The sequence below is a fragment of the Pelophylax lessonae genome (genome assembly GCF_965119305.1).
Source record: "Pelophylax lessonae genome assembly, chromosome: 2".
Classification (NCBI taxonomy): domain Eukaryota; kingdom Metazoa; phylum Chordata; class Amphibia; order Anura; family Ranidae; genus Pelophylax; species Pelophylax lessonae.
Genome location: NC_138769.1, coordinates 697,853,452 through 697,878,149, shown reverse-complemented (window position 1 = coordinate 697,878,149; position 24,698 = coordinate 697,853,452). Strand labels below are relative to the sequence as shown.

Sequence of the window (24,698 nt, the reverse complement as noted above, 5' to 3'; positions counted from 1 at the left end):
AGTCCAGGGGGTATTCCCCCCTCTCATACTCGGTGTCTAGGGTGTTGTCTTTCCTTCAAACGGGTGTGGACCAGCGTTTGACGTTGGCCACGATTAAGGGTCAGATTTCTGCGCTGGCCATTCTTTTTCAACTCCCTGTGGCGTCTAATTCTTTGGTCAGCACCTTTGTTCAAGGGTTGCGACACCTGGTCCCTCCTCGGAGGGAGCCTTTGCCTCCGTGGGACTTGAACCTTGTTCTGTCCGTGTTACAACATGCTCCCTTTGAAAAGATCAGGGAGATCTCATTGCTTCTGTTGTCTAAGAAGGTTGCTTTTTTGGTGGCGATCACTTCAGCTCGCAGAGTGTCGGAGCTGGCAGCCTTGTCCTGCAGGTCTCCGTATCTGGTTCTTCACTTGGATAAGGTGGTCTTGCGACCTAATCCTTCTTTCTCTATCGCTCATTGACAGACGTAGTCCTCGGTGATGCAGCACCTTCGGGTTATGTTGCCTCCACAGGAGTAGGACTAGACAGGAAATAAAATGCTCTGGCCACACCCTAGGGGCAGTCCCAGAGGGTATATCCTCTCTCTCTCTGCCTCAGCAAATCAGTTTTTTTCTGTCTAGTCAGGAGTAAGGACCTAGATACCTTGCTGGGATCTTCGGTCCTGGCAGGATTTTTTTCTTAGAAAATAATTTTTTAAGACAGCTTTTTTTCTCCAGTGTTCCTGTGAGATCTTCAAGCAAGAAAGCTGAACTGGGCGACGGGCTGGATGTTGAGATCCAGTGGTCACCCCAGTTCAGCCTGCGAGCGCGTGCAGGCCATAGCCCCGCGCTGGGTCGGCCGCGACATAGTCCCACTGGACGGGGACTGACCCTGCGAGTTAAACGTCTCGCTGAAACGCCAAAGACCAAGAGTCACGGCGCCCGTATTGGTCGACAGCCCTCCTACCTCGGTGGAGAGGGGTACTGTCAGGAGTTGGCGCCCGCCTGGTTCCGGTATGGTGAGTAGTATGTTCCCCCTTTCCCCCTGACGGGTCTTGTGGTGAACGCGGGCCCCTCTCTGTAATGGTAAGGATGGGTTCCCCTCTATCCTACAACATGTCACAGATCCCCCTAATTGAGTGTGATTTTTGTGTACAAGAAGCCAGGAGGCTTGGTTTGGGAGCTGACAATCTAATTGTAAAGATGTGTAAATGATTGTAGTCAGTGGCAGTACTAGAACTTTACTGTGATAGTATAAGGTATCCTACCTGTCAGTAGCCACAGGGCGATGTCTATACATGTATACTGCATTCCAGATCAGTCCTCCAGCTAAGCAGCGGACCGCATACGGCCCGCTAGGGTCCGGTACCTCCGACCACGCTGACCACCATGAGGGTGAAGGGTTGTGAGGCCGAGATCCTTCTGCAGACATGCCGCTATTCTGTGCAGGCCGCCGCCATTGTCTGGTAGATCGCACGAGGCCGCCATTTTGGTGTAGCCTCGTGTCTCCAGCATGGGGGCGGCCATGTTTGAGGTGACTCAAACACCTCATGGAGCCAGGGGGAGGAGCCGGCAGGCGTGTTAAGGGGCGGAGCCGCCTCTTTTACCCAGGAAATAGGGCCAAAGACTTCCTGTCTGTAACAAGACAAGCACTGAGCAAGCTGATGAAAACTTCTGTGCATCAGGGATGAGCCTTGGGGTCTGTCTCTCTCTCTGTGGGGTCCAAAAAGGCAGGTAACACTGAGGGGCGCTGTTGCGACTGGGGGACACAAAAAAAAAAAAGTTTTTTTTTTTTTTTACTTTGTCATTTTTTGTCGCTGGCAAGTGTCTTGTATAATCATTGACCCTGCCGCATAGGTATCCCTACCTGATCCCCTCAAGGTGGCCGCAGGACCCTCCAGTACCCCACTTGTTTTTAATGCATTATCGGCAATTTTGGAGTCTTTGGTATCCCGGGTGGAGGTGGCCTGTCAGGGACGGGGGTCAAGTAGCGACCCCCGCCTACCCCTATTGTTTATCAGATACTTCAGATACGGATTCGGAACTGGTCAATGCAGTTGCAGGTCCCTCTTAGGGGGCTGTTGTCTCAGGTAATATCTCTTCAGCAGTTTCTGCCTCCGCCATAGCACAAGAGTGGTGGATGCACTAGTTGTGTCCATCCGGGAAACCTTTAGTCTTGAGGTTACACCGGCAGAGGTAGCTGAGACTGAGATTCCTTTTTGGTACTTGTTAGCCTACCAAAAGGGCGAAGGATTTTCCTTTACCCAAATGGGGTCGTTTTGAAACGAACCCCTGTTATTTCCAAACGCATGGCTAGGTGCTATCCGTTTGAGGAATTCCTCTTTATAGGATAGACGGTACCACCTGCTGTCTTGCCACAGACTGTTAGGATAAAAGGACCTCGTAACTAACGAGGACCTTCCTTTTCTGCTCATATAGAGTTGTTCGTTCCGCGAGGGCGGGCGATAAGGCGAAACCCTCCAAAGCCCCTTTAGAGGGGTTTCAAAGGGCGCTGGTCGGGTAAACAAAGAGTCCGGCTCAGCCAAGCCTGAAGAATATAGCCTGATGCGCCCCTACCCATCTCTGGGGTGGGGGGGGGGGATGTCTTCACCGGTTTCTGGAGGACACAGGATCGAGTTTCGATCACTTCCACCGGTGCGATTCTGCCCTTCTAACATTGAACGGTTTCAGGGGTTCTATTCGAACCTATTCACAATGCCCAGGAAAGAGGGCAAGGTGCGTCCAAATCTGGACTTGGGAAGAAATAGAGTCCATCCGTACAGTGGTGGCCTCCCTGCATAAAAGATTTCCTGGCGTCCATAGACATATAGGATGCCTATCTTTATATCCCCATCATCGCAGGACATCAGCGTTTTTTCGCTTTCCCAAAGATCATCCCTGGTTCCCACCAGGAGACTGAACTATCTGGGCCTAAGGTTGGATACATCCTGGGCAAGAGAGTTTCTCCTTGCTGGGAAACTCCAGAAGGTTCAGCCAACGATTCGGATGTTGCTGTCCATCAATTGGCTGGGACTGATGGTGGCCTTCTTAGAGGCAGTACCGTATACCCAGTCTCATACCCGAATTCTCCTGAAGGAGATTCTTTTTTAATGGAATCAGAATTTCCGATTCCCTGGACAATCGGATCCGGTTGAGTGAGCGGACCAGGAAGTCTCCGATGCTCAACCAGGGGAAGTCATTTCTTCCGATAGTATCCAGATTACCAATAAGGGTATCGGAGAGCGATCAGATTTTGTCTGATTTACTGGATCGAGCAGCTCTAGAGCAGCCCGATTCGGATCCAATCGCATATGGCCTCTTCATCCAGAGGTTTTTTCCCTAGCTGTCCCTTCATTGGGACATCCTGGATGTGGATCTGTTGGCACCTTGGCCTAACAGAAAGGTGCGGAGGTTTGTAGCTCGCGCCACGATCCTCTAGCGGACGCAGCAGAAACGCTGATCGCCCCGTGGGGGCAGTATCCGCTACGGCATGCCTTCCATCCTCTCAAGTTGCTGCGGGAACTTCTTCGCAGGATAGAGGTGGAGGGAATTCCAGTTATTCTGGAAATTCTGGATTGACCTCGTCAAGCCTGGTACGGCGACTTGGCGAGGCTAGTCGTGGACGCTCCTTGGAGACTTCCTCTCAGGGAGGATTTGCGGTCTCAGGGACCGATCTTCCATCTTGCTTTACAGTCGCTGGCTTAATGGCCTGGCCATTGAGACCCAGGTACTGAAGGACAAGGGAGTGTCAGCTTCAGTTATTCCTACCTCCAGTTAAAGCAAGGAAAGCGACTTCCAGCACATGGATGTCTTATATTGCATGGTGTGAATCTATTGGATTTCCCCCACAGACCTATTCGGTGACCCGAATTTTGGTCTGTCTGCAACAAGTGGTTGAGCAGAAACTATCCTTGAGCACGATCAAGGGTCAGGTTTTCGGCGTTAGCAATCTTCTTTCAAGAAACCTTTGGCTAATCATTCCTTGGTGCGGAATTTCATCCAGGGGGTGCGACATCTGGCTCCGCCAGTGCGCGCACCCTTACCGCCTGGGATCTTAATTTAGTGTGGTCGGTTCTTCAGAAACTTCTCTTTGAAGATATTAGGGAGATTCCCTTGCTTACATTCCCAGAAGGTGGCCTTCTTGGTGGCCATTACTTCTCTACGCAGGGTGTCAGAACTGGCCGCATTATCCTGTCGTTCCCCAGATCTGGTGGTTCATAGGGATAAGGTGGTTCTTCTTCCGAATCCATCCTTCCTTCCTAAAGTGGTTTTCGTAAGACGGACTCACTTTTTGTGATCACGGATAGCCCTTGAAGGGGGTTGCCTGTGTCTGCCGCGACCATATCTACATGGATCAGTCAGACGGTGGTACAGGCTTATTCTATTAAGGGTCGGAATCCTCCGTTCCCTGTTAGGGCGCACTTCACTCGAGCGCTCAGTACTTCCTGGGCCTTTTGCCATCAGGCGTCAGTGGTCCAGGTATGTAAAGCGGCCACCTGGTCGTCGGTACATACCTTTTACAAAATTTTATAAAATTGATGTGATGGCATCGGCGGATGCCTCATTTGGCCGCAAGGTTTTGCAGGCCGCAATTTGAGGAGACCGGTGGTCTACCTCGAGGGTTTTTTTCTGTTTGAAATTTTTTTTGTTGAGTCTCATCATTAAGGATGAGCATTGTAAACTTCTAGTTGGCACCGGTTGGGCCTTCTAGATTTGGATTTGATTTCCATTTTCCCACCCCTCATTTGTGATACTGCTCTGGGACTTCCCGAAGGTGCTGTATCACCGAGGACTACGTCTGTCAATGAGCGATAGAGAAAAATGGATTTTTGTAAAATCTTACCGTAAAATCCTTTTCTCTTAGCTCATTGACAGACGTAGTACCCGCCCCTCTGTTTTTTTGAGTTGGGTTGGGTTAAATTCTCTAAAGACTGCTTTTATGACATAACTGATTTGCTGAGGCAGAGAGAGAGAGGATATACCCTCTGGGACTGCCCCTAGGGTGTGGCCAGAGCATTTTATTTCCTGTCTAGTCCTACTCCTGTGGAGGCAACATAACCCGAAGGTGCTGTATCACCGAGGACTACGTCTGTCAATGAGCGAAGAGAAAAGGATTTTACGGTAAGATTTTACAAAAATCCATTTTTTCTTCCGAAAAGGATCTCGGAATTTCACCTCAATGAGGATATTGTCTTGCCTTCACTTTGCGCGAAGCCTAAGCATCCAAAGGAGGTGGCCTTAAACTTGGATGTTGTTCGGGGCGATCAGGGTTTACCTGTCAGCGACTAAATCTTTTCGCAAGACAGATTCTCTCTTTGTCCTTCCTGAGGGACCTCGGAAGGGCTTGGCGGCGTCGGCTTCTACCATCGCCAAATGGATCAGACAGACTATTGAGCAGGCATATGCTTTGAAGGGAAAGGTTCCCCCTATGCCTGTGAAGGCGCACTCTACCAGATCTCTGAGTACGTCTTGGGCCTGTCATCATCGGGCTTCTGTGGCCCAGGTGTGTAAGGCGGCGACTTGGTCGTCCGTTCACACCTTCTCAAAGTTCTACAAAGTGGATGTTCAGGCATCGGCAGATGCTTCCTTTGGCCGCAAGGTTCTTAGTGCGGCAGTACCTTGGGGTCCCTTGTTTTTTTGGGCCCTTGGCTGTTTGGGATGTTTTTATCCCTAGGTTATTTGTTCTTCCTGGGTTGTTGCTCCTGTTGAGCAGTTTTTTTCATGCTGCCCAGCTGGTTTCCTTCCTTTGGTAAGGTTCCTTTCTCTACTGTGGGTCCTGCGTTGCCTTAGGCGCGGCTGTGTTTCCCACCCCTCATGTATACACTGCTTTGGGACGTCCCCATAGTGACGAATATGGAGAGGCGGCGACTGTCGGAGGACGTAAGAGAAAACAGAATTTCTCTTACGTCCTCCGACAGTCGCCGCCTCTTCATATTCGTCACATATGGGGTATTAGACTTTGCTCCGAAGGAGTAGCTAGGCAACAGAATATGTTAATAAAGCTTTTAACATATCCCACCCTCAAGGGGTGGTCCCCTCAGTCAATACCCTCCTACTTCCTGCAACCATATCTCAGTTTTAATGTCTAGCTTGTCAGGAGTGGCTGGCTCTCTCTGTGCTGGGACTTTATGTCCCAGACTCTTTCTTCTTTTTAATATTTTGTTTGAGTTTTTCTCTCTACCTTTACTTAGCTGTTGTTTTATCAGCGTTAGTTAGTTCTTCGGACGAAGAGGATCATGCGGACTGGGTCTCGGGCTGATCCCCCTGGTCGCAGGTCGTGGGTCAGTGGCTTCCCAGTCTGCCATCGAGCGTTCAGCCAGGTAACGCTCCTGGCATAGTGAACGACCCATCCCTGTTCGGTGCAGGGATGCTTGGTGAGGTGGCTACCTCACTGGACGCTGTGCGGTTTCTTAACCCACGTTCGGAGCGTCTTGTATGCGACTCTCCCTGCCTCATGTGTAGCGGGTTGTTCGCCTGTGCGGGTCCCCCACACCGTGGTGAGGTAAGTGTATTTATGTGGGGACCTGTCTGTCTGGAGGGGTGTCAGTCTGGGACTGTGTAACCTGCCTCTATTCACACTGTTTGTCTCCCTATCTCTCGGCTGCATGCTGTGGGCTGCAAGTTCTGTTTTTTTTTTTTACATACAGACATGTGTGCATTACTGCACTGTGGAGCGACGGTTTCGGCGCCAAGACGCCATTTTGCCTGCCCTCGCTCCGGCCGCATGTTTTACATGCATGGCGGCCATTTTCTTGTAGCCTCCATAGGTTTACATAGAGCGCCCTAGCAGCATCATTTCCTCTTCCCAGGAACACCGATCGAGGCAGCGGCGAGGGTCTCCTCAGGTTTTATCCTTCTGTTTCTTGCTATCCATTGCCTGTGTTCAGTTTACATATCCCTGTGGGGGTCTCATTGTGCTTAGTGTGACGCGGTGGGCTGCGCTTGCCGCGCTTGCTGAAAGGTGCAGTTAACCCTTGGTTGTCTGGCATTACAGGGGCAATGGATTCTCAGGAGGGCAAATTTCCTACAGTATTGGTGGAAAGCCAGGGGACCGCTGCTTCCCCCCCAGGGGGGGATTTAGCCACTATTGTGGCTGGCCTTGCTGCTCAGGTGCAAATGCTGGTGGCTGCTCAATCTACCAAAAGGCCCAGAGTTGTGCTCTCCTCTGATTCTGAGGGTGAAGGTGATGGGGCTGTTCTAGCAGGGGCTTCCCTATCGGGGTCCCGCTCCTCTCTTGATCTAGTGGGGTCTGAGGTGGAGGCTGAAGTTGAGGGGGTTGATAATTCTCCCCCTGGCTCCCCTGAAGAGCTTGCAATCATGGATGAGTTGATTGCTTCTATTAAGCAAACGCTGCGTTTGCAGGATGAAGTGTGTCCCCCCGCTGCCTTGGCGGCTTATGGGACGCAGAGGAAACGCAGGACGCCACAGGTTTTCCCCTGCAATGCTGATTTTCAGCGCGCTGTTAAGGATCAATGGCGCGATCTGCGCAAACCTTTTGCGGTACCAAGTAGATTCAAGCTGCGTTATCCTTTTTCACCTGCCACTGATGAAAGGTGGTGCGTGCCTCCACCAGTGGATCATGCGATTGCGATTTTGAACAAGGCCACTGCGATTCCTGCAGAGGGTTCACCCATTTTCCGTGATGCCACAGATAGGAGACTGGAGTCCCTGGCCCGTCATACGTATTCTGTTACGGGTTCTATGCTTAAAGCTCTGTTTGCTTCTCTCATGGCGGCACAGGCGATCGCAAGTTGGACGCAGATGCTTAGGCGCGTCTTGGTGGCCGACTCGGCCTCGCCGGCGACCCTGGATATGGTGGATCAGATCCACCAGGGTGTCATGTATCTGTGTGATGCGGACCTGGACCTGATTCCGTTGGCTGCACGGGTGCACAGTGTGGCGGTGTTGTATCGCCGCCTGGTTTGGTTAAAATGTTGGTCGGTGGACCAATCTTCGCGTAAGACCTTAGCCAATCTGCCTTATGATGGGTCTCGCCTTTTTGGGGAGTCCCTGGATGTGTTGATTAAGGGAATCACCGGGGGTAAGAGCACTCTCTTGCCCCATTTTCCCAAGGCTAAGGGGGCTTCTGGGAAGAAGCATGCTAATTTTCGGCCCCCTCAGGGGTCCTTTCGTGCCTTTCGGCCGCACTACAAGGGCAAGCCGTTCAAGGGTCAAGGCTCTCAGAAGAAGCCCTGGTCTGGTAAGCAGAAGTCCGGCCAATCCGGACCTGCAGCCCATAACAGTTCGGCCTGAAGGGGCGCCCTCACCCAGTTTTGGGGTGGGGGGACGCTTGCTCGGTTTTCTTCAGCCCTGGTTGGCCCGTGTGCGGGACAGATGGGTTCAGGAAATCGTTCGGTCTGGTTACAAGATCGAGTTTCTCTCTCGGCCGGAGAGCAGATTTTTTCCTTCAAATCTTCAACTGTCTCCGGAGCGCCTGCGGGACCTACACCTGGCGGTGCAGGACCTGAGGGCTCAGGGAGTGGTGGTTCCGGTGCCTCATCGGGACAGATTTGGGGGGTTTTATTCAAACCTGTTCACCGTGCCCAGGAAGGAGGGCAAGGTTCGTCCGATTCTGGACTTGAAGGCTCTGAACTGCTCTGTGCGGGTTCGCAAGTTCCGCATGGAATCCCTGCGGTCGGTGGTGGCTGCCCTGGTTCCGGGGGAATTCATGGCCTCCATCGATTTGAAGGATGCGTATCTTCACATCCCCATCTTCGAGGGTCACCAGAGGTACCTTCGATTTGCCATTGCGGAGGATCACTACCAGTTCGTGGCGTTGCCTTTTGGCCTTGCCTCGGCTCCGCGGGTCTTCACCAAGGTGCTTGCACCGGTTCTGGCATTATTGAGGGCCCAGGGCATTTCTGTCCTGGGGTATCTGGATGACATTCTGGTTCGGTCTGCGACCAGCCAGGGTCTGGAGCAGGACCTGTCTGTCACGATGCAAACTCTGCAGGAGTTTGGTTGGACGATAAATTTTCCAAAGTCGGCACTGAGTCCGTCTGTTCGTCTCCCCTACCTGGGAATGATTTTGAACTCGGTGCAGGCGAAGGTCTTCCTGCCGGAAGACAAACTCAGAACTCTTCAGGAGGAAGTCAGGTCCCTCCGGGATGTTCCGCAGTCGTCTCTACGGACGTGCATGAGATGTCTGGGATTGATGGTCTCGGCCTTCGAGGCGATTCCCTTCGCCCAGTTTCACACGCGGGGTCTCCAAGCGGAGATCCTGTCCAAGTGGGACGGGCGACCTCAATCTCTGGATCTTCAGATCTCGTTGAGTCATCGCACCAGAAAAGACCTTCTGTGGTGGCTCCAGTCCCCGATGGTGTCCGGGGGCAAGTCGTTTCGTCCGATCTCGTGGACGGTAATCACCACGGATGCCAGCCTGTCGGGCTGGGGTGGTGTTCTGGGCGTTCTGTCCGCCCAGGGAACTTGGTCAGAGGGGGAGTCCTCCCTTCCGATCAACATTCTGGAATTGCGTGCGATAAGTCTCTGTCTTCGTCGCTGGACGGACCGGCTGCAGGGCTGCCCGGTTCGGGTGCAGACGGACAATGCCACGGCGGTGGCCTACATCAACCACCAAGGGGGCACCAGGAGTGCCCGAGCGGCTCGGGAAGTGGCCGACATTCTATCTTGGGCCGAGACTCATGTCCCGGCGATAACGGCGGTTCACATTCCGGGGGTGGAGAACTGGCAGGCGGACTATCTGAGTCGCCAGACCCTGGATCAGGGGGAATGGTCTCTCCACCCGGCTGTCTTCCAGATGTTGTGCGCGAAGTGGGGTCTTCCAGATGTGGACCTGTTCGCGTCTCGTCTCAACAACAAGGTGAGAAGGTTCGTGGCAAGGACGCGCGACCCTCGGGCAGACGCGTCGGACGCGTTAGTGGCCCCGTGGCATCAGTACAGGCTGATGTACGCGTTTCCACCGATTCAGTTGCTGTCCAGGTTCCTTCGCAGGTTACACTCGGAACGCAACACGGTGATTCTTGTGGCACCGGACTCGCCTCGCCGGTCCTGGTACGCAGACCTCGTGAATCTGGCGGTCGACGCCCCGTGGCGTCTGCCTCTTCGAGACGATCTACTGTCTCAAGGACCGATATACCATCCTGCTTTACAGTCGCTGGCTTTGACGGCCTGGCTGTTGAAACCTAGGTCCTGAAGGAGAGGGGTCTCTCTCCGGAGGTCGTTCATACTTTAATCAACGCGAGGAAGTCTTCCTCTGGGAAGGTTTACTACCGTACTTGGAAGGCCTATTTTGCCTGGTGTGAGTCCAGGGGGTTTTCACCCCGCACGTACTCGGTGTCCCGTGTGCTGTCTTTCCTTCAAGCGGGTGTTGATCAGCGCTTGGCGCTGGCTACGATAAAGGGTCAGGTGTCTGCTCTGGCCGTTCTGTTTCAACGTCCCGTGGCATCCAACCTTTTGGTTGGCACCTTTATTCAGGGTGTGCGGCATCTGGTTCCTCCTAGGAGGGATCCTCTGCCCCCTTGGGATTTGAATCTCGTGCTATCTGTGTTACAACGTGCTCCTTTTGAACAGATCAGGGAGATCTCGTTGTCTATGTTATCCAAAAAGGTCGCCTTTTTGGTGGCGATCACTTCGGCTCGCAGAGTGTCGGAACTGGCGGCTTTGTCCTGCAAGTCTCCGTACTTGGTTATTCATTTGGATAAGGTGGTCTTGCGACCTAATCCTTCCTTTCTTCCGAAACGTGTTTCGGAATTCCATCTTAATGAGGACATTGTCTTGCCTTCGTTGTGCACGAAGCCTAAACATCCACAGGAGGTGAGATTGCACTCTTTGGATGTTGTTCGGGCGATCAGGGTTTACCTTCGATCGACTGAGTCTTTTCGTAAGACGGACTCCTTGTTTGTTCTTCCAGAGGGTCCTCGGAAGGGCATGGCGGCTTCGGCCTCTACCATCGCAAAATGGATCAGACAGACCATTGAACAGGCCTATGCCTTGCAGGGGAAGGTTCCCCCTGTGCCTGTGAAGGCGCACTCTACTAGATCTCTGAGTACGTCTTGGGCCTGTCGTCATGGGGCTTCCGTAGCCCAGGCGTGTAAGGCGGCGACTTGGTCGACCGTGCACACTTTCACAAAATTCTACAAAGTAGATGTTCGGGCATCGGCGGATGCTTCCTTTGGCCGCAAGGTTCTTAGTGCGGCTGTTCCCTAGGGTCCCTTGTTGGGGACTCCTGGCTGTTGGGATAGTTTTTTGTATTCCCTGGTTTTTGCCTTTTCCTGGGTTGTTGCTCCTGTTGAGCACTTGTTTTTTTGCTGTTGCCCAGCTGGTTTCCTTCCTTTGGTAAGGTTCCTTTCTTGATGTGGAAACTGCGTTGCCTTTCGGCGCGGATGTGTTTCCCACCCCTCATGTTTGCACTGCTTTGGGACGTCCCCATATGTGACGAATATGAAGAGGCGGCGACTGTCGGAGGACGTAAGAGAAAACGGAATTTTTGTAAAATCTTACCTGTAAAATTCCTTTCTCTGAGTCCTCCGACAGTCGCCGCCCCCGCCCCTCTTTTGGGGTTTGGTTGTATACTCTACTGCTATTCCACTAAAACTGATATGGTTGCAGGAAGTAGGAGGGTATTGACTGAGGGGACCACCCCTTGAGGGTGGGATATGTTGGATATGTTAAAAGCTTTATTAACATATTCTGTTGCCTAGCTACTCCTTCGGAGCAAAGTCTAATACCCCATATCTGACGAATATGAAGAGGCGGCGACTGTCGGAGGACTCAGAGAAGAGAAAGGAATTTTACAGGTAAGATTTTACAAAAATTCCGTTTTTTGTAAAATCTTACCTGTAAAATTCCTTTCTCTGAGTCCTCCGACAGTCGCTGCCCCCTCCCCTCTTTTGGGGTTTGTTTATGTACTCTACTGCTATTCTACTGAAACTGCGGTATGGATACAGGAAGCAGGAGGGTATTGACTGAGGGGACTTTGGCAGCCCTGGAAAGCCTGGCGACTAAAGTTGATTTAGTCATGAAAAAGGTTGATAGTCGAAAACGGCCGCTGCCTTCTCCGTCTGTGGAGGTGACCTTGATTCAGAGGCTGATGGGGACGCCCCCCCACCTGAGGGGTCACCGTCCTCGCAGTCAGATGGTGAAAATGGCCGTCTTCAGCTACAGCGCGGGAACGCGCATTAGTGAAAGCCCTGATTATTTCAGTACGGGATACTTTAAAATTGGCTGAGCCCACACCGGCACGGACGCGGGTGGCTTTTGGCTCTCAGAAATCTCCAAAAGCTGACAGGGTTTTCACTTGTCCCGACACTTTTCACGATATTGGGAATGACCACTGCATGTCATTGTTAAGCATGTGTTAGTGGTGCCAAAATGCTTTAAACGCCGGTATCCTTTTGCTGAAAAGGTCTCCAACCATTGGACGGTGCCGCCTAAGGTAACCAATCCTTTTTCCAGATTAAATAAATCTACCCTTGTGCCTGTGGAGGATTCCCCGTTTTTTACGGATCCAGTGGACAGGCGGGTGGAATCCCTTTCCTGCCATCTTCATGTGTGGCGGGTTCCATTTTGAAACCGGTTTTTGTGTCTGTGTTAGTCTCGCAGACGGTGACGGAATGGATTTGGGGTTTGCGAAAGTCTTTGGCCCCGAGACTGTTCCCCTGGAACAGCTGGAACTGTTGGACCATGTGATCCAGGGTCTGTTGTTTCTGTGTGATGCGTCTATGAATGTGGCTCCCCTGGTGGCCAGGGTTTCGGCTGTGGGCATTGTTTTTAGATGCATGGTTTGGTTGAAGAGCTAGTCGGCTGACCAAGCTTCTAAGAAAGCCCTGACCGATCTCCCCTTTCTGGCTCCTCCGCAGCAACGCTCTCAAGGATTCTATCCAAACCTGTTCAGGGTGGTCAGAAAGGAGGGCAAAGTGCATACAATGCTGGACCTCGAAGCTCTGAACCGCTTTGTGCGGATGCAGAGGTTTCGACTGGAGTCCATTCGGTCGGTGGTAACATCTTTGAATCAGGGTGATTTTTTTTTTTTTTTTTTTTTTTTTATGGCGTCCATCGATCTCCAAAGGTGCGTGTTTCCACGTCCCCATATTCGAGGGACACCAGCGATTCCTCCGCTTTGCGGTGGCAGAGGAGAACTTACCGTTTTTGGCTTTACCCTTTGGTCTCTCCTCGGCTCCCAGAGTTTTTACCAAAGTCTTACCCCTGTGCTGGCCTTGTTACGCGACGGGGTATTCTTCATTGTACGATATCTTGACTATCTCCTGTTGCGAGCAGTCTCCCATTCGGATCTGCTGGATAGCATTTCCATCACAATTCAGACCCTTCAGGCATTCAGGTGGACGATCAATTTCCCCAACTCTGCCCTGACACCGTCCGTGCGGGTCAATTCTCTGGGGCTGATCCTCGACTCTGCTCTGGCGAGGGTCTTCCTTCCCTTGGGCAAGCTTCAGAAGTTGCAAAGGGCTGCCCGATTGCTGCTGGAGACCGATCAGTCCTCATTGTGGGCTTGCATGAGGGCCCTGGGTCTGATGGTCTCGACCTTCGAAACGGTCCCGTTTGCTCACTCTCACACTTAACAGTTGCCAAGGCAAGTCCTTCCTACTGGGGTTTTAGATGGTAGTCACCACAGATGCAAGCCTGTCAGGCTGGGGTGGAGTGCTGGGGAAGCTCTGTGCCAAGGGAACTTAGACGATGGAAGAGCCTTCATTTCCGATCAATATTCTGGAACTGAGAGCGATAAAGCTCTGCCTGCTTTACTGGATGAGTCGGCTACACAGCTCTCCGGTTCGGCTCTCTCCGCAGTCCACATCCTGGGTGTGGAGAATTGGCAGGCGGATTACCTGAGTCATGTTGGATCAAGGGGAATGGTCCCTTCATCCGGAGGTATTTCATCTCCTGTGTGCCTGGTGGGGGACTCCGGAAGTGGATCTGTTTGTGTCTCTCCTCAACAGGAAAGTTTAGAGGTTTGTGCCCAGGTCTGGGGATACTCTAGCTGACGCCACAGACACTCTGGTGGCTCCTTTGAGTCAGTATTGCCTGATCTATGCATTCCCTCCGCTCGTTCTCCTGCTGAAGTTTCTTCGCCGGGTGGGGATGGAAGGCATTCCGGTGGCACCAGACTGGCCTCGATGGTCCTGGTACACAGAACTGGTAAAAATGGTCTTCCATCCTGCTTTACGGTCACTGGCTTTAACAGCTTGGCTGTTTGAAAGCAAGGTGTTGAGGGATAGAGGTCTCTCTGATTTGGTGATTTTTGTACCCTTTTTGAGGGCCAGGAAGCGGACAAGTCGTACATTGCATGGTGTGTATCGCTGCAGCTGCACCCTCGCTTGTTCTCTATAGCTAGGGTTTTGGCCTTTTCACAAAAAAGGGTTGAGCAGTACTTGGCGTTGGGCACTCTCAAGGGCCAGGTGTCGGCCTTGGCTATTTACTTTCAACGTCCGTTATGATATCTGTACATGAGGAGATAAGTTTGAATAATTTGTTCCATAGGCTAACCAGATTGGGACATGACCAGAGCGAGTGGTATAAGTTCCCCTCCTGCTCGCAACCTCTCCAGCATAGGAGGGTGCGTTGTCTGGCTCCTCCGCGGAGATCCCCATTACCGCCTGGCTCACCTGGCATGCTGTGAAATATTGTGATTTTGGTAGAATTGCAGCCATTCAAATGTTCACAATCCCCATCCCCACCACCTGTATTTCGGCTCCATCTTGAACCATAAAATCTTGTTTGGAAAAGGAAGAGAGCCAGATGCACCCACTACACCCTATTGCAAGATAGTTCCGTAGGGGGTGCCGGATTGCCAGACCTTACTAACTACTACTGGGCAGCCCTGATGGAACAGACTTGACACTGGTTTTCTGCAAATGACACTCCTGGCTGGGTTGCCCTTGAAGCTTCACTAGCCCCAGGAGGGGACCTACCCATGCTCCTTTTAGCTGATAAATGGAAACCCCTAACCCTCAAACACATGCCCCTCCAATCCTCACTCCTGGCTTGGAGACGCTTCTCCACTTTGGTGAAGAAACTTTAGCAGTATTGGTATATTCATTTTAGGGATAAACTGGTTCTTTTTTAAATTGGACTCTTGCAGGTCCCTGCTTGTGAGCTATAACTGGGATATGTCCTCTCTCGTAGAGATTTTCAGGCAACCAGAAACACCTCTGCAATTGGTTTCTTATGTAGCACTGCCCCCGTAAGGACTGCCAGATTTCACTCCACGGGTCCCCCTGAGTTACCAGCATACGACCGTTTCAGGTTCTTGCTTTCTCCCTCATTAGCTCGCTCCAATAATCAGTCCATTGGGTATTTGGTTGTTTTTGTTTTATTTTAAATGGGGGGATAGGAGAAGGGATTAGTGGGATACTCCAATTTGAACTATAGACAATGTTTGAGGACTCCTATCTTTCGATACAGCCTGGCTGTTGATTCACCCTGCCACTATGGGTGAACTTGGATTAAGTCTCTTTCCTTAAGATGATTTGGTAAACTGACAATTCTCTTCAGGACACTCTCACCAGCATCCTCTTTCTTCTCCACTGCTGACACCTGTTCACTGACTATTCTACACTTAGGGGTGGCCTCCCTCATGTGAGGCCCCTTGACACAAGTCCCTGTACTCATGATACTGTGGTCCCAGGGTCTCCAGTGTTTTCCCCTCTCGGTCAGCTCTCCTGGACCTCTGGGTTCAGCTCATCTCATCCATTCCTCAGGTTCTCAGGATGACCTCCTGCAACCGCATGGCACCTCTTCAGAGGAGGAGGCAGCCGCCCCCCCCCCCCCCCCCTCTGGGACTCTGCTCTCCAGCCAAAGACCCTGCAAGACATGTGCTCCTGGCTTTTATACAACATCCCAGAATGCACCGAGGCGATCTGCCCTCTGCCAATCACCAGGACTGTAACAATAGCCTATGCACCTATTCGTCAAGTTGCCTTCAACTGTCCAACATTCCTCTTAATTGGACAAGCATGAAACACTCTTCAGACTGAATGAATCGCATACTGAGCACATTGAGCAGACCTCACTAATGGATCCTGCTCCCTGATAGGCAGAGAGCAATATAGGATTTACCTGTTTCTCCTCTGGTAAGCAAGCAGAGCTCAAAACTATACTCTGTCACTAGCACCTACCTAGGAGGGTGCTACACTTTAATCAGAGAAATTGTCTTGCACCCGATATGCATTGCAAAAAAAAAAAAAACGCACAACGAATCTTGTGAAGAGTCTCCTAGTTAATTTTAATATTCAAGGACAAATCTGCCATTGTGTGTAACCTATGGGAATTGTAACTATTAACATTTTATTATGGCCCCTTTGTGGTGGTAAATACTTGATGCTTGGTAAAAGGAGTATTCAAACTGGCTATTACTTTGTTACCGTAAGTGTTTGAAATTCTGTTGCTCTTCACAGCAGGCCTTTAATGCTGACTTGTTTTTGGCTTTTCAGCCACAGCCGCAACCACAGCTGCAAACACAGCCTCAAGCCACACAGGCTGCAGGGAGGGCGGCAGCGAGACCTGCAGTGAGACCTGCAGCTCTTCCGGAGCCATTACAGCCTGAGCCTCAGCTTGTTGGCAGGGGGCGCCAGAGGGGACCTCCAATAGGTGAACGGCCTCCAGCTGATGGTAAGCTTCTCCACTTGACTTTTTTTTTTTTTTTTTTTTTTTTTTTTACAACAAAGTGAATTTTGTATATAAGAAGTTTGTCCTTTCATGACTTATTTAGCCCCTCTAGAAGATACACAGTTAACTATGTTCTAAAATGCACTTCTGAATCGGAGTAAAAAAAATCTGCATGCTTGTAAAATTATAGAGCAGCAGCAAATTTGGACTAATATTAAACATGCATAAAACTTAGTTCTGCAGCTCTCAGCTGGATTTCAAGAGATATCAATCGGTGAACGAGGCGGTCGCAGACGGGATTTTCAGGACCTTGGAGTGAACACTCGCCAGACAATCGAGCATGTCCAAGCATCCAAAACAGGTACTTGCAGTTGTAGATTGCTGTTTATAGGCCCATTGTACTCTGAAATATGAAATCGTATACTGCTGCTTTTTTTTTTTTTTCTCTTCGCTGGATGTCTATGCTTGGGCTTGGGTTCCACAATAGTGATGGGTGTTCTAAATCGTGTACTTTATGTGGAAATCAAAGTTTACAAAGAACATTTGCTGTGTGTCTACTGTCAGTGTACAGCCTTTGGTCTCTTTCACGCGGTCCGCCTCCGAAGGCGGATCCGTGCTGCTCAGCGGGGATCGATACGCGATCCCCGCTGAGCCGGCGGATGACAGCTCCGTCTCCGCTTGCAGTGCGGAGAGGGAGGTGTCACAGCCCCCGCTGCTCTCTATGGGGAATCGGATTACAGCGGACTACCTGTCCGCTCTCATCCGATCCCATCCGATCCCCAGGATGGATGGAAAATAGGGTTTCCATCCATCCGGATTTCACGGACAGGATCGGATGCGGATAGCAGCAGGTGTCAGCGGACATGTCACCGCTGACATCCGCTGCTCCATAGGGCTGAATGGGGCATCCGATCAGATCCGCCTAAAAAAACTGACAGGCGGATCTGATCGGAACGCCCGTGTGAAAGAGCCCTTCATCCCCAAAAAATCTCTACTCCACTCGGCAGAGAAAGCTACATAATTGGAGGAGAATCAGTCACATGATTTTGACAGTTGATTAGGATCCCCTCCGGCTTTTTTTTTTCTCCGCCATAAGTGGTTTGAATCCTGGCCGGATCAGGGACCATTTCGGATTTTAACCATGTATGGGCTGAATGATTGTACCCAAGTTGTTTGATCGATCTACTTTGGTACAATCAGCCTATTCGATTTTACATGATTACTGCTAGCTTCTATTATTATAGTGGCCATCCCCGCCGAGAGAACACAATGGTTCCCATTGAAGGATGCTCCCATCAACACTGATTTGTGTTGATGGGGGAATTGAGCTGTGGTTGCGGGAAAAAAAATCCCATCTCTGGCTGGCTAGAAGCACATCTGCGAGGCTCTGCTTTTCTTTATAAATGTGTGGGGTTATTTTTCCTTTTTTTTTTTTTTTTTTTTTTTTTTTTTTTCTTGCTAGAGACCGTTGCAAGTATGACTATTAATGCATTCTATACATTAAGGTAAAACCATCTCCATTCACAGGAGCGTGGCTCGAGTGCCCCCCCCGTAGCAAGACGCTTGCTTTTGGGGCACTTGGCAGGGGGGTAGCCAGGACCGCCAGCGGGAGACCCAAAAAAGAAGAGGATTCTCTAGATATCCTTCTAGAATCACTTTAACTTCAACATATTTTACTCAGCTGGCCATGTGAACTAGGCCGTATTTAACCACTTCCCGCAAATCGTCGTACCTGTACGTTGGCTTGCAGAAGTGGTTGTACCAGGATGATGCCTGCAGCTGTAGGCATGGACCGGGTACTGTTTTTTTTTTATTTATTTTTTTTAATAGAGCTGGCGGTCCACGGCTATGCCCGGGTGTCCCATCCCACCAGGATACTAGAGCAACAGCCGGCACATCCACCGGCTGGTTGAAGTCTAGAACAAAGCCGGATTCGGTTGGGCTAACTTTACTGTTTAATTTTTTTGTAAATGCAGTGAAATCTATTTCTTTCCAAAAAAAAATTGTGTTAGAAAGACTGCTGCGCAAATACCACGTGACAAAAAAATATTGCAATGACCGCCATTTTATTCAGAGTCTTTGCTAAAGAGTGTGTGTGTGTGTGTGTGTGTGTGTGTGTGTGTAATAAATAAATAAATAAATAAATAAATAAATAAATATATATATATATATAATTTCTCTTACGTCCTCCGACAGTCGCCGCCCATTCACACAGTCTTCACTAATGGGGGTATTGCTTCCTCTCCGCAGGAGTTTCTAGGCATAAGACTTGTAATAGAACAATTCATCTACATAGTCCCACCCATGGGGGCTGTCCTTCTAGTCCAATACCCCCCCTGCAATAGCCATCCCAACTCAGTTTTGTCTTTTGTCTTCTGCCTAGCTTAGGAGTGGATAGGCTTCCCTGTGCTGAGGCTACAGTCTCAGCCTTCTTCTTTTCTCTTATGATTTATTTTCTATAAATATATCATAAATTTATTTTCTAAATGTCCTCTTGCGTCCTCCGACAGTCGCCGCCCATTCACACAGTCTTAACTTATGGGGTATTGACTTCATCTCCACAGGAGTTTCTAGGCATAAGACTTGTAAAAGAACAATAAATCTACATAAATCTACATAGTCACACCCATGGGGGCTGTCCTACCAGTCCAATACCCCCCTGCAATAGCCATCCCAATTCAGTTTGTCTTCTGTCTAGCTTCAGGAGTGGATAGGCTTCCCTGTGCTGAGGCTACAGTCTCAGCCTTTTCTCTTTTTCTATATGATTTATTTTCAAGAAATTTCATTTTTTCTTTACTTTACTAGCTGTTTATTTTATCAGCACTAGTTAGTGGATCTTTGGATGAAGATGGCGTTTGCGGAGCTGGGAATCGGACTGACCGTCCTGGTTCTCCAGGACAGAGGGTCAGATGGAACCCTAGCCCGCCATTGAGCGTTTCGCAGGCTATGTGTTTGCCCTGGCCTCATAAACGACCCATCCCTGTCCATCAGGGATGCAGCCGGGTGAGGTGGCTACCTCACTGGACACAGCATAGGTTCGTCAGTGCACTACTAGTGTCCTGCGTTTTGGCTGGCGGCACTCCCCTGCCATCTGAGGGTGGGCGGTTTCCCGCTTGATGTGAGGCACCCCACGCCATCGGGTACAGGTAAGTACATTATATGTGGGGCCTCTGTCTGGGGTCGGCAGTCCGGTGTGTCTGTGGTGTCCCCTGTGTCTGTGCTTTTTGGGCTCCCTGGTCCCGGTCCTTGCGGGGGCTTTTTGTTCTCTCACAGCAGCGCTGTGTAAGGTTTTGGGGGTCCCTCTCCTAATGTCCCTTTAGGGTGCTTGGGGATTCAGACACATGTGGTGACCGCTGCGGGGTTGAGAACCGCCGGTCCGCCATTTTAAATGTGGGCAGCATGTCTGGCTTCACTGTGGGCGCTCATACAGCATGCTATGTAGTGTATTTTCGCGCCTTGCGGCGCCATCTTGTGTGTGGCAAACCATCGTTCCGAGCACATGTCAGCGGCCATCTTGACTCCCCCCCCGCCCCCCCCCCCCTGGGTCGCCCAAGGAACGCGCAGCTATGGAGGAGTTGACCCTAGCAGTGAAGGAAACACTACATTTGGAGGATGAGCCCACTCCTCCGGGCGTTGTGTCCTCTTTTGGTACACACAGGGACCCGCAAGACGGCGCAGGTTTTTCCTTGCCCCGCAGAGTTTCAGCATAAGGTGAATGAGCTATGGCGTAACTTAAAGCACACCTTCGTGGTGCCTAAGCAGTTTCAACTTCTCTACCCTTTTGCGGCTACTACGGCTGCGCGCTGGTGTGCGCCTCCTCAAGTGGATCACAAGGTGGCCGGGTTGAACAAGTCTACCCTGTTACCCACTGAGGACTCCCCGGTGTTAAGGATCCTACTGATAGGAGACTGGAGTCTCTTGCCCGTCATTCCTACATGGTGGCGGGTTCCATGCTCAAGCCTATTTTTGCCTCTGTAATGGTGGCTCAGGCTGTGGCGGATTGGACCAAGGTGCTAAAACGCACACTTGTGGCCGACTCTGCTCCTCCCACTACGCTGGAAGTGGTGGAGCAGATTCATCGTGGGGTCATGTATTTGTGCGATGCGGCTCTAAATGAAGCCCCTTTGCCGATACGCCTGTCCAGTGTCGCTGTGGTTTACTGTCGTTTGATCTGGTTAAAATGCTGGTCGGCTGACCAAAAATCCAGGAAGACGGTGGCTGACATACCCTATGCGGGGTCTCGCCTTTTTGGAGAATCCTTGGACGAATTGGTTAAAGGAGTCACGGGGGGTCAGAGCACTCTGCTGCCCCAGAATCCTAAGTGCAAGTTTTTCCGCGGTAAGCGGGGCCCGTACTTTAAACCTACTCAAGGGTCCTTTCGTGCCTTCAAGGCGCAGAACAAGGGAAAACCAAGGTGGCCAGAAGAAGCCCTGGTTTGGCAAACCGAAATCCGGCCAGGCCGGTGCGGCGGCTCAGTCGTTGCAGGGGTGGGGGGACGTTTGCGTGGTTTCCTACAACCTTGGCTGCTCCGAATCACGGACAGGTGGGTTCAGGAAATCATTTGGTAAGGTTACAAGATCGAATTTCTTTCACCACCGGCGAACAGATTCTTTCCCTCAAATCTTCATTTGACCCCAGGGCGGTTACTGGACCTACATCAGGTGGGGCAGGATCTTCTCGCTCAGGGGGTGATTGTCCCGGTGCCTCATCGGGACAGGTTTTGGGGTTTCTATTCAAATCTGTTCACTGTGCCCAGAAAGGAGGGCAAAGTGCGTCCGATTCTGGACTTAAAATCGCTAAACCGCTTTGTGCGCGTTCGAAAGTTTCACATGGTGTCACTCTGCTCAGTGGTGGCCTCCCTGAATCCGGGAGAGTTCCTGGCCTCCATAGACCTGAAGGATGCATATCTGCACATCCCCATTTTCGAGGGTCGTCAGAGGTACCTCCCGATTCGCTATCGCGGAGGATCAATACCAGTTTGTGGTGTTACCTTTTGGTCTCTTTTCGGCTCCAAGGGTCTTTACCAAAGTGTTGCCGCCTGTTCTGGGCCTGTTGCGGGCACAGGACATCGTGGTCTTCGGATATCTGAACGATCTCCTGTTAAGATCGAGTGCCAGTCAGAGCCTGCTGCGCGATCTGTCCACTACGGTCCAGACGCTTCATGAGTTTGGTTGGACGTTCAACATTCAGAAGTAGACCTTGTTGCCTTTGGTTCGTCTCCAGTATCTGGGGATGGTTCTGGACTCTGCTCAAGCAAAGGTGTTCTTGCCGGAGGACAAGCTCCGGACCCTACAAAACGAGGTCAGGTCCCTCAGGGACAACGACTCCTCGTCACTCCGGACCTGTATGTGGTCCCTGGGGTTGATGGTGTTGGCCTTCGAGGCGATACCATTTGCACAGTTTCACACACGATCTCTTCAAGCAGAGATCCTCGCCAGGTGGGACAGACTGCCTCAGTCCTTGGACCTGAGGGTGTTTCTGAGTCGCCAGACCAGAATGGATCTATTGTGGTGGCTTCAGTCCCCAGCTGTGTCGGACGGGAAGGGAAGTCCTTCCGGCCAATTCTGTGGACGGTGATCGCCACGGATGCCAGCCTGTCGGGCTGGGGTGGCGTTCTGGGCAACCTGTCTGCCCAGGGCACTTGGTCGGTGGAGGAATCCTCCCTTCTGATAAACATATTGGAATTGAGAGCGATCAGGCTGTGCCTGCTCCATTGGTCTGATCGTCTTCAGGGTTGTCCTTTATGGGTGCAGATTGACAATGCCACTGCGGTGGCTTACATCACCCACCAAGGGGGCACCAGGAGTGCCCGGGCGGCCCAGGAGGTGACCGGTATTCTGCCTTGGGCCAAGACTCATGTCCCGGCGATATAGGCAGTTCACATTCTGGGTGTGGAGAATTGGCAGGCCGACTATCAGAGCCGCCAGACCCTGGACCAGGGGGAATGGTCCCTACACCCGAGGTGTTTCTAATTCTGTGTGCGAAGTGGGGATCCCCGGGTGTGGATCTGTTCGCGTCTCGGCTAAACCACAAAGTGGAAAGGTTCGTGGCAAGAACACGCGATCCTCTGGCATCAGTATCAACTGATATATGCCTTTCTTCCGATTCAATTGTTGTCCCGATTCCTTCTCAGGTTGGCCTCGGAACAATCACTGGTGATTCTGGTAGCGCTGGACTGGCCTCGCCGGTCCTGGTACGCAGACATCGTTCACCTGGCCGTAGACCCTCTGTGGCGGCTGCCAATGCGAGAAGATCTACTGTCTCAGGGACCGATCTTCCATCCTGCTTTACAGTCGCTGGCTTTAACGGCCTGGCTGTTGAAAGCCGGGTCCTGAGAGACGGGGGTCTCTCCTCAGAGTTCATTCCTACTTTGATCAAGGCTAGAAAAGCCTCCTTCTGGTAAGATTTATTACCGTACATGGAAAGCTTATTTTGCCTGGTGTGAGTCCAGGGGTTTTCTCTCCTCGTTCTTACTGTGTCGAGGGTGTTGGCTTTCCTCCAGACTGGTGTGGACAAGCGCCTTGAGTTGGCCATGATTAAAGGCCAGGTTTCTGCCCTGGCTGTTCTTTTCCAGCGCCCTGTGGCGTCTCATTCCTTCGCACCTTTTTATTCAAGGTGTGCGGCACTTGGCCCCTTCTAGAAGGGAGCCCTTACCTCCATGGGACGTGAACTTGGTTCTGTCCGTGTTGCAGCGTTCCCCCGTTTTAAAACATCAGGGAAATCTCGTTGCCTATGCTATCAAAAAAGGTGGCTTTCTTGGTAGCGATCACTTCTGCTCGCAGAGTGTCAGAGTTGGCGGCGTTGTCTTGCCACTCCCCTTACCTGGTGGTTCATAGGGATAAGGTGGTCTTGCGACCTAATCCGTCCTTTTTGCCAAAGGTGGTTTCGGAATTCCACCTGATAGGACATTGTTTTGCCTTCGCTTTGTGCGAATCCTAAGCATCCAAAGGAGGTTGCCTTGCATTCCTTGGATTTTGTCCGGAGCGATCAGGGTTTACCTGTCGTCGACTGAATCCTTTCGAAAATCGGATTCTCTTTGTCCTTCCTGAGGGACCTCCGGAAGGGTATGGCTGCATCTGCGGCAACCATTTCCAAATGGATCAGACAGACCATTGTACAGGCCTATTCGTTGCGGGAACGTATTCCTCCCTTCCCTGTCAAGGTGCACTCTACCAGGTCGATGAGTACGTCCTGGGCCTATCGGCATCAGGCTTCGGTGGCCCAGGTGTGCAAGGCTGCGACTTTGTCATCGGTGCACACTGTCTCAAAATTCTACAAATTTGGTGTTCTGGCATCAGCTGATGCATCCTTTTTGCCGCAAAACAGACAGCTGTACGGTCAGAACGAAAGTCATTTTGTCTCCGCACACCATCTTGTCTTGCCAGCAGGTGGTGCTGTGGAGCAGAGCAGAGCGCGGGATCAGAGGCTGTCAGGGCGTGCAGGAGAGAGGAGTGTGTGTGGAGTGTGTGTGTGCGTGACCGACCGCGTGTGAGTAACCCCCCCCCCCCCCCCAGGAGAGCAGCGGCGGGGAGCGGCGCTCGAACCCCGACCCCCCCCCCCCCCAGAAGCGAGCGGGTCGGTAACCCCCCCCCTCTCTTGTTGCGGGTGGCGAGCGGAACAGTAACCCCCCCCCCTTTTTTGCGGCGGGCGGCGAGTGGTGCGGACCCCCCCCCCCCCAGACAGAGAGGGAGCAGAGGAGACTAGCGAGCAAAGGCTGACCGGGAAGTGACAGAGGGAGGCGGGTGCAGAGCGGAGACTGACCGTCTGAGGGAAAAAAAAAAAAAAAAAAAACAGCCAGGAACTGCTAGAGTCAGACTTAAAGGGACATACACTAGGTAAGTAAGACTGGTGACTGAGATTGTACACTGACTGAGGGTGTAGTGTAGTACCTGAGTATCTGTGAGTATCTGTGAGTATCTGTGAGTATCTGTGAGTATCTGTGAGTATCTGTGAGTATCTGTGAGTACCTGTGAGTATCTGTGAGTACCTGTGAGTACCTGAGTATCTGTGAGTACCTGTGAGTACCTGAGTATCTGTGAGTACCTGTGAGTACCTGAGTATCTGTGAGTACCTGAGTATCTGTGAGTACCTGAGTATCTGTGAGTATCTGTGAGTATCTGTGAGTATCTGTGAGTATCTGTGAGTATCTGTGAGTAC

General features: G+C 51.4%; 1 protein-coding gene across 1 annotated transcript in view; it reads left to right on the top strand.

Moving 5' to 3' along the window:
• The window catches only part of LOC309545965 (piwi-like protein 1), a gene marked incomplete at both ends in the record, with an annotated part of 237,750 nt that overhangs the window by 6,391 nt on the left and 206,661 nt on the right, over window positions 1-24,698 (top strand). Inside the window, 2 exons of the mRNA XM_082245422.1 lie at window positions 16,367-16,544; window positions 16,777-16,902. Coding sequence (XP_082101548.1) covers window positions 16,367-16,544; window positions 16,777-16,902 — 304 coding nt within the window. The remainder of the gene's footprint in view (window positions 1-16,366; window positions 16,545-16,776; window positions 16,903-24,698) is intronic.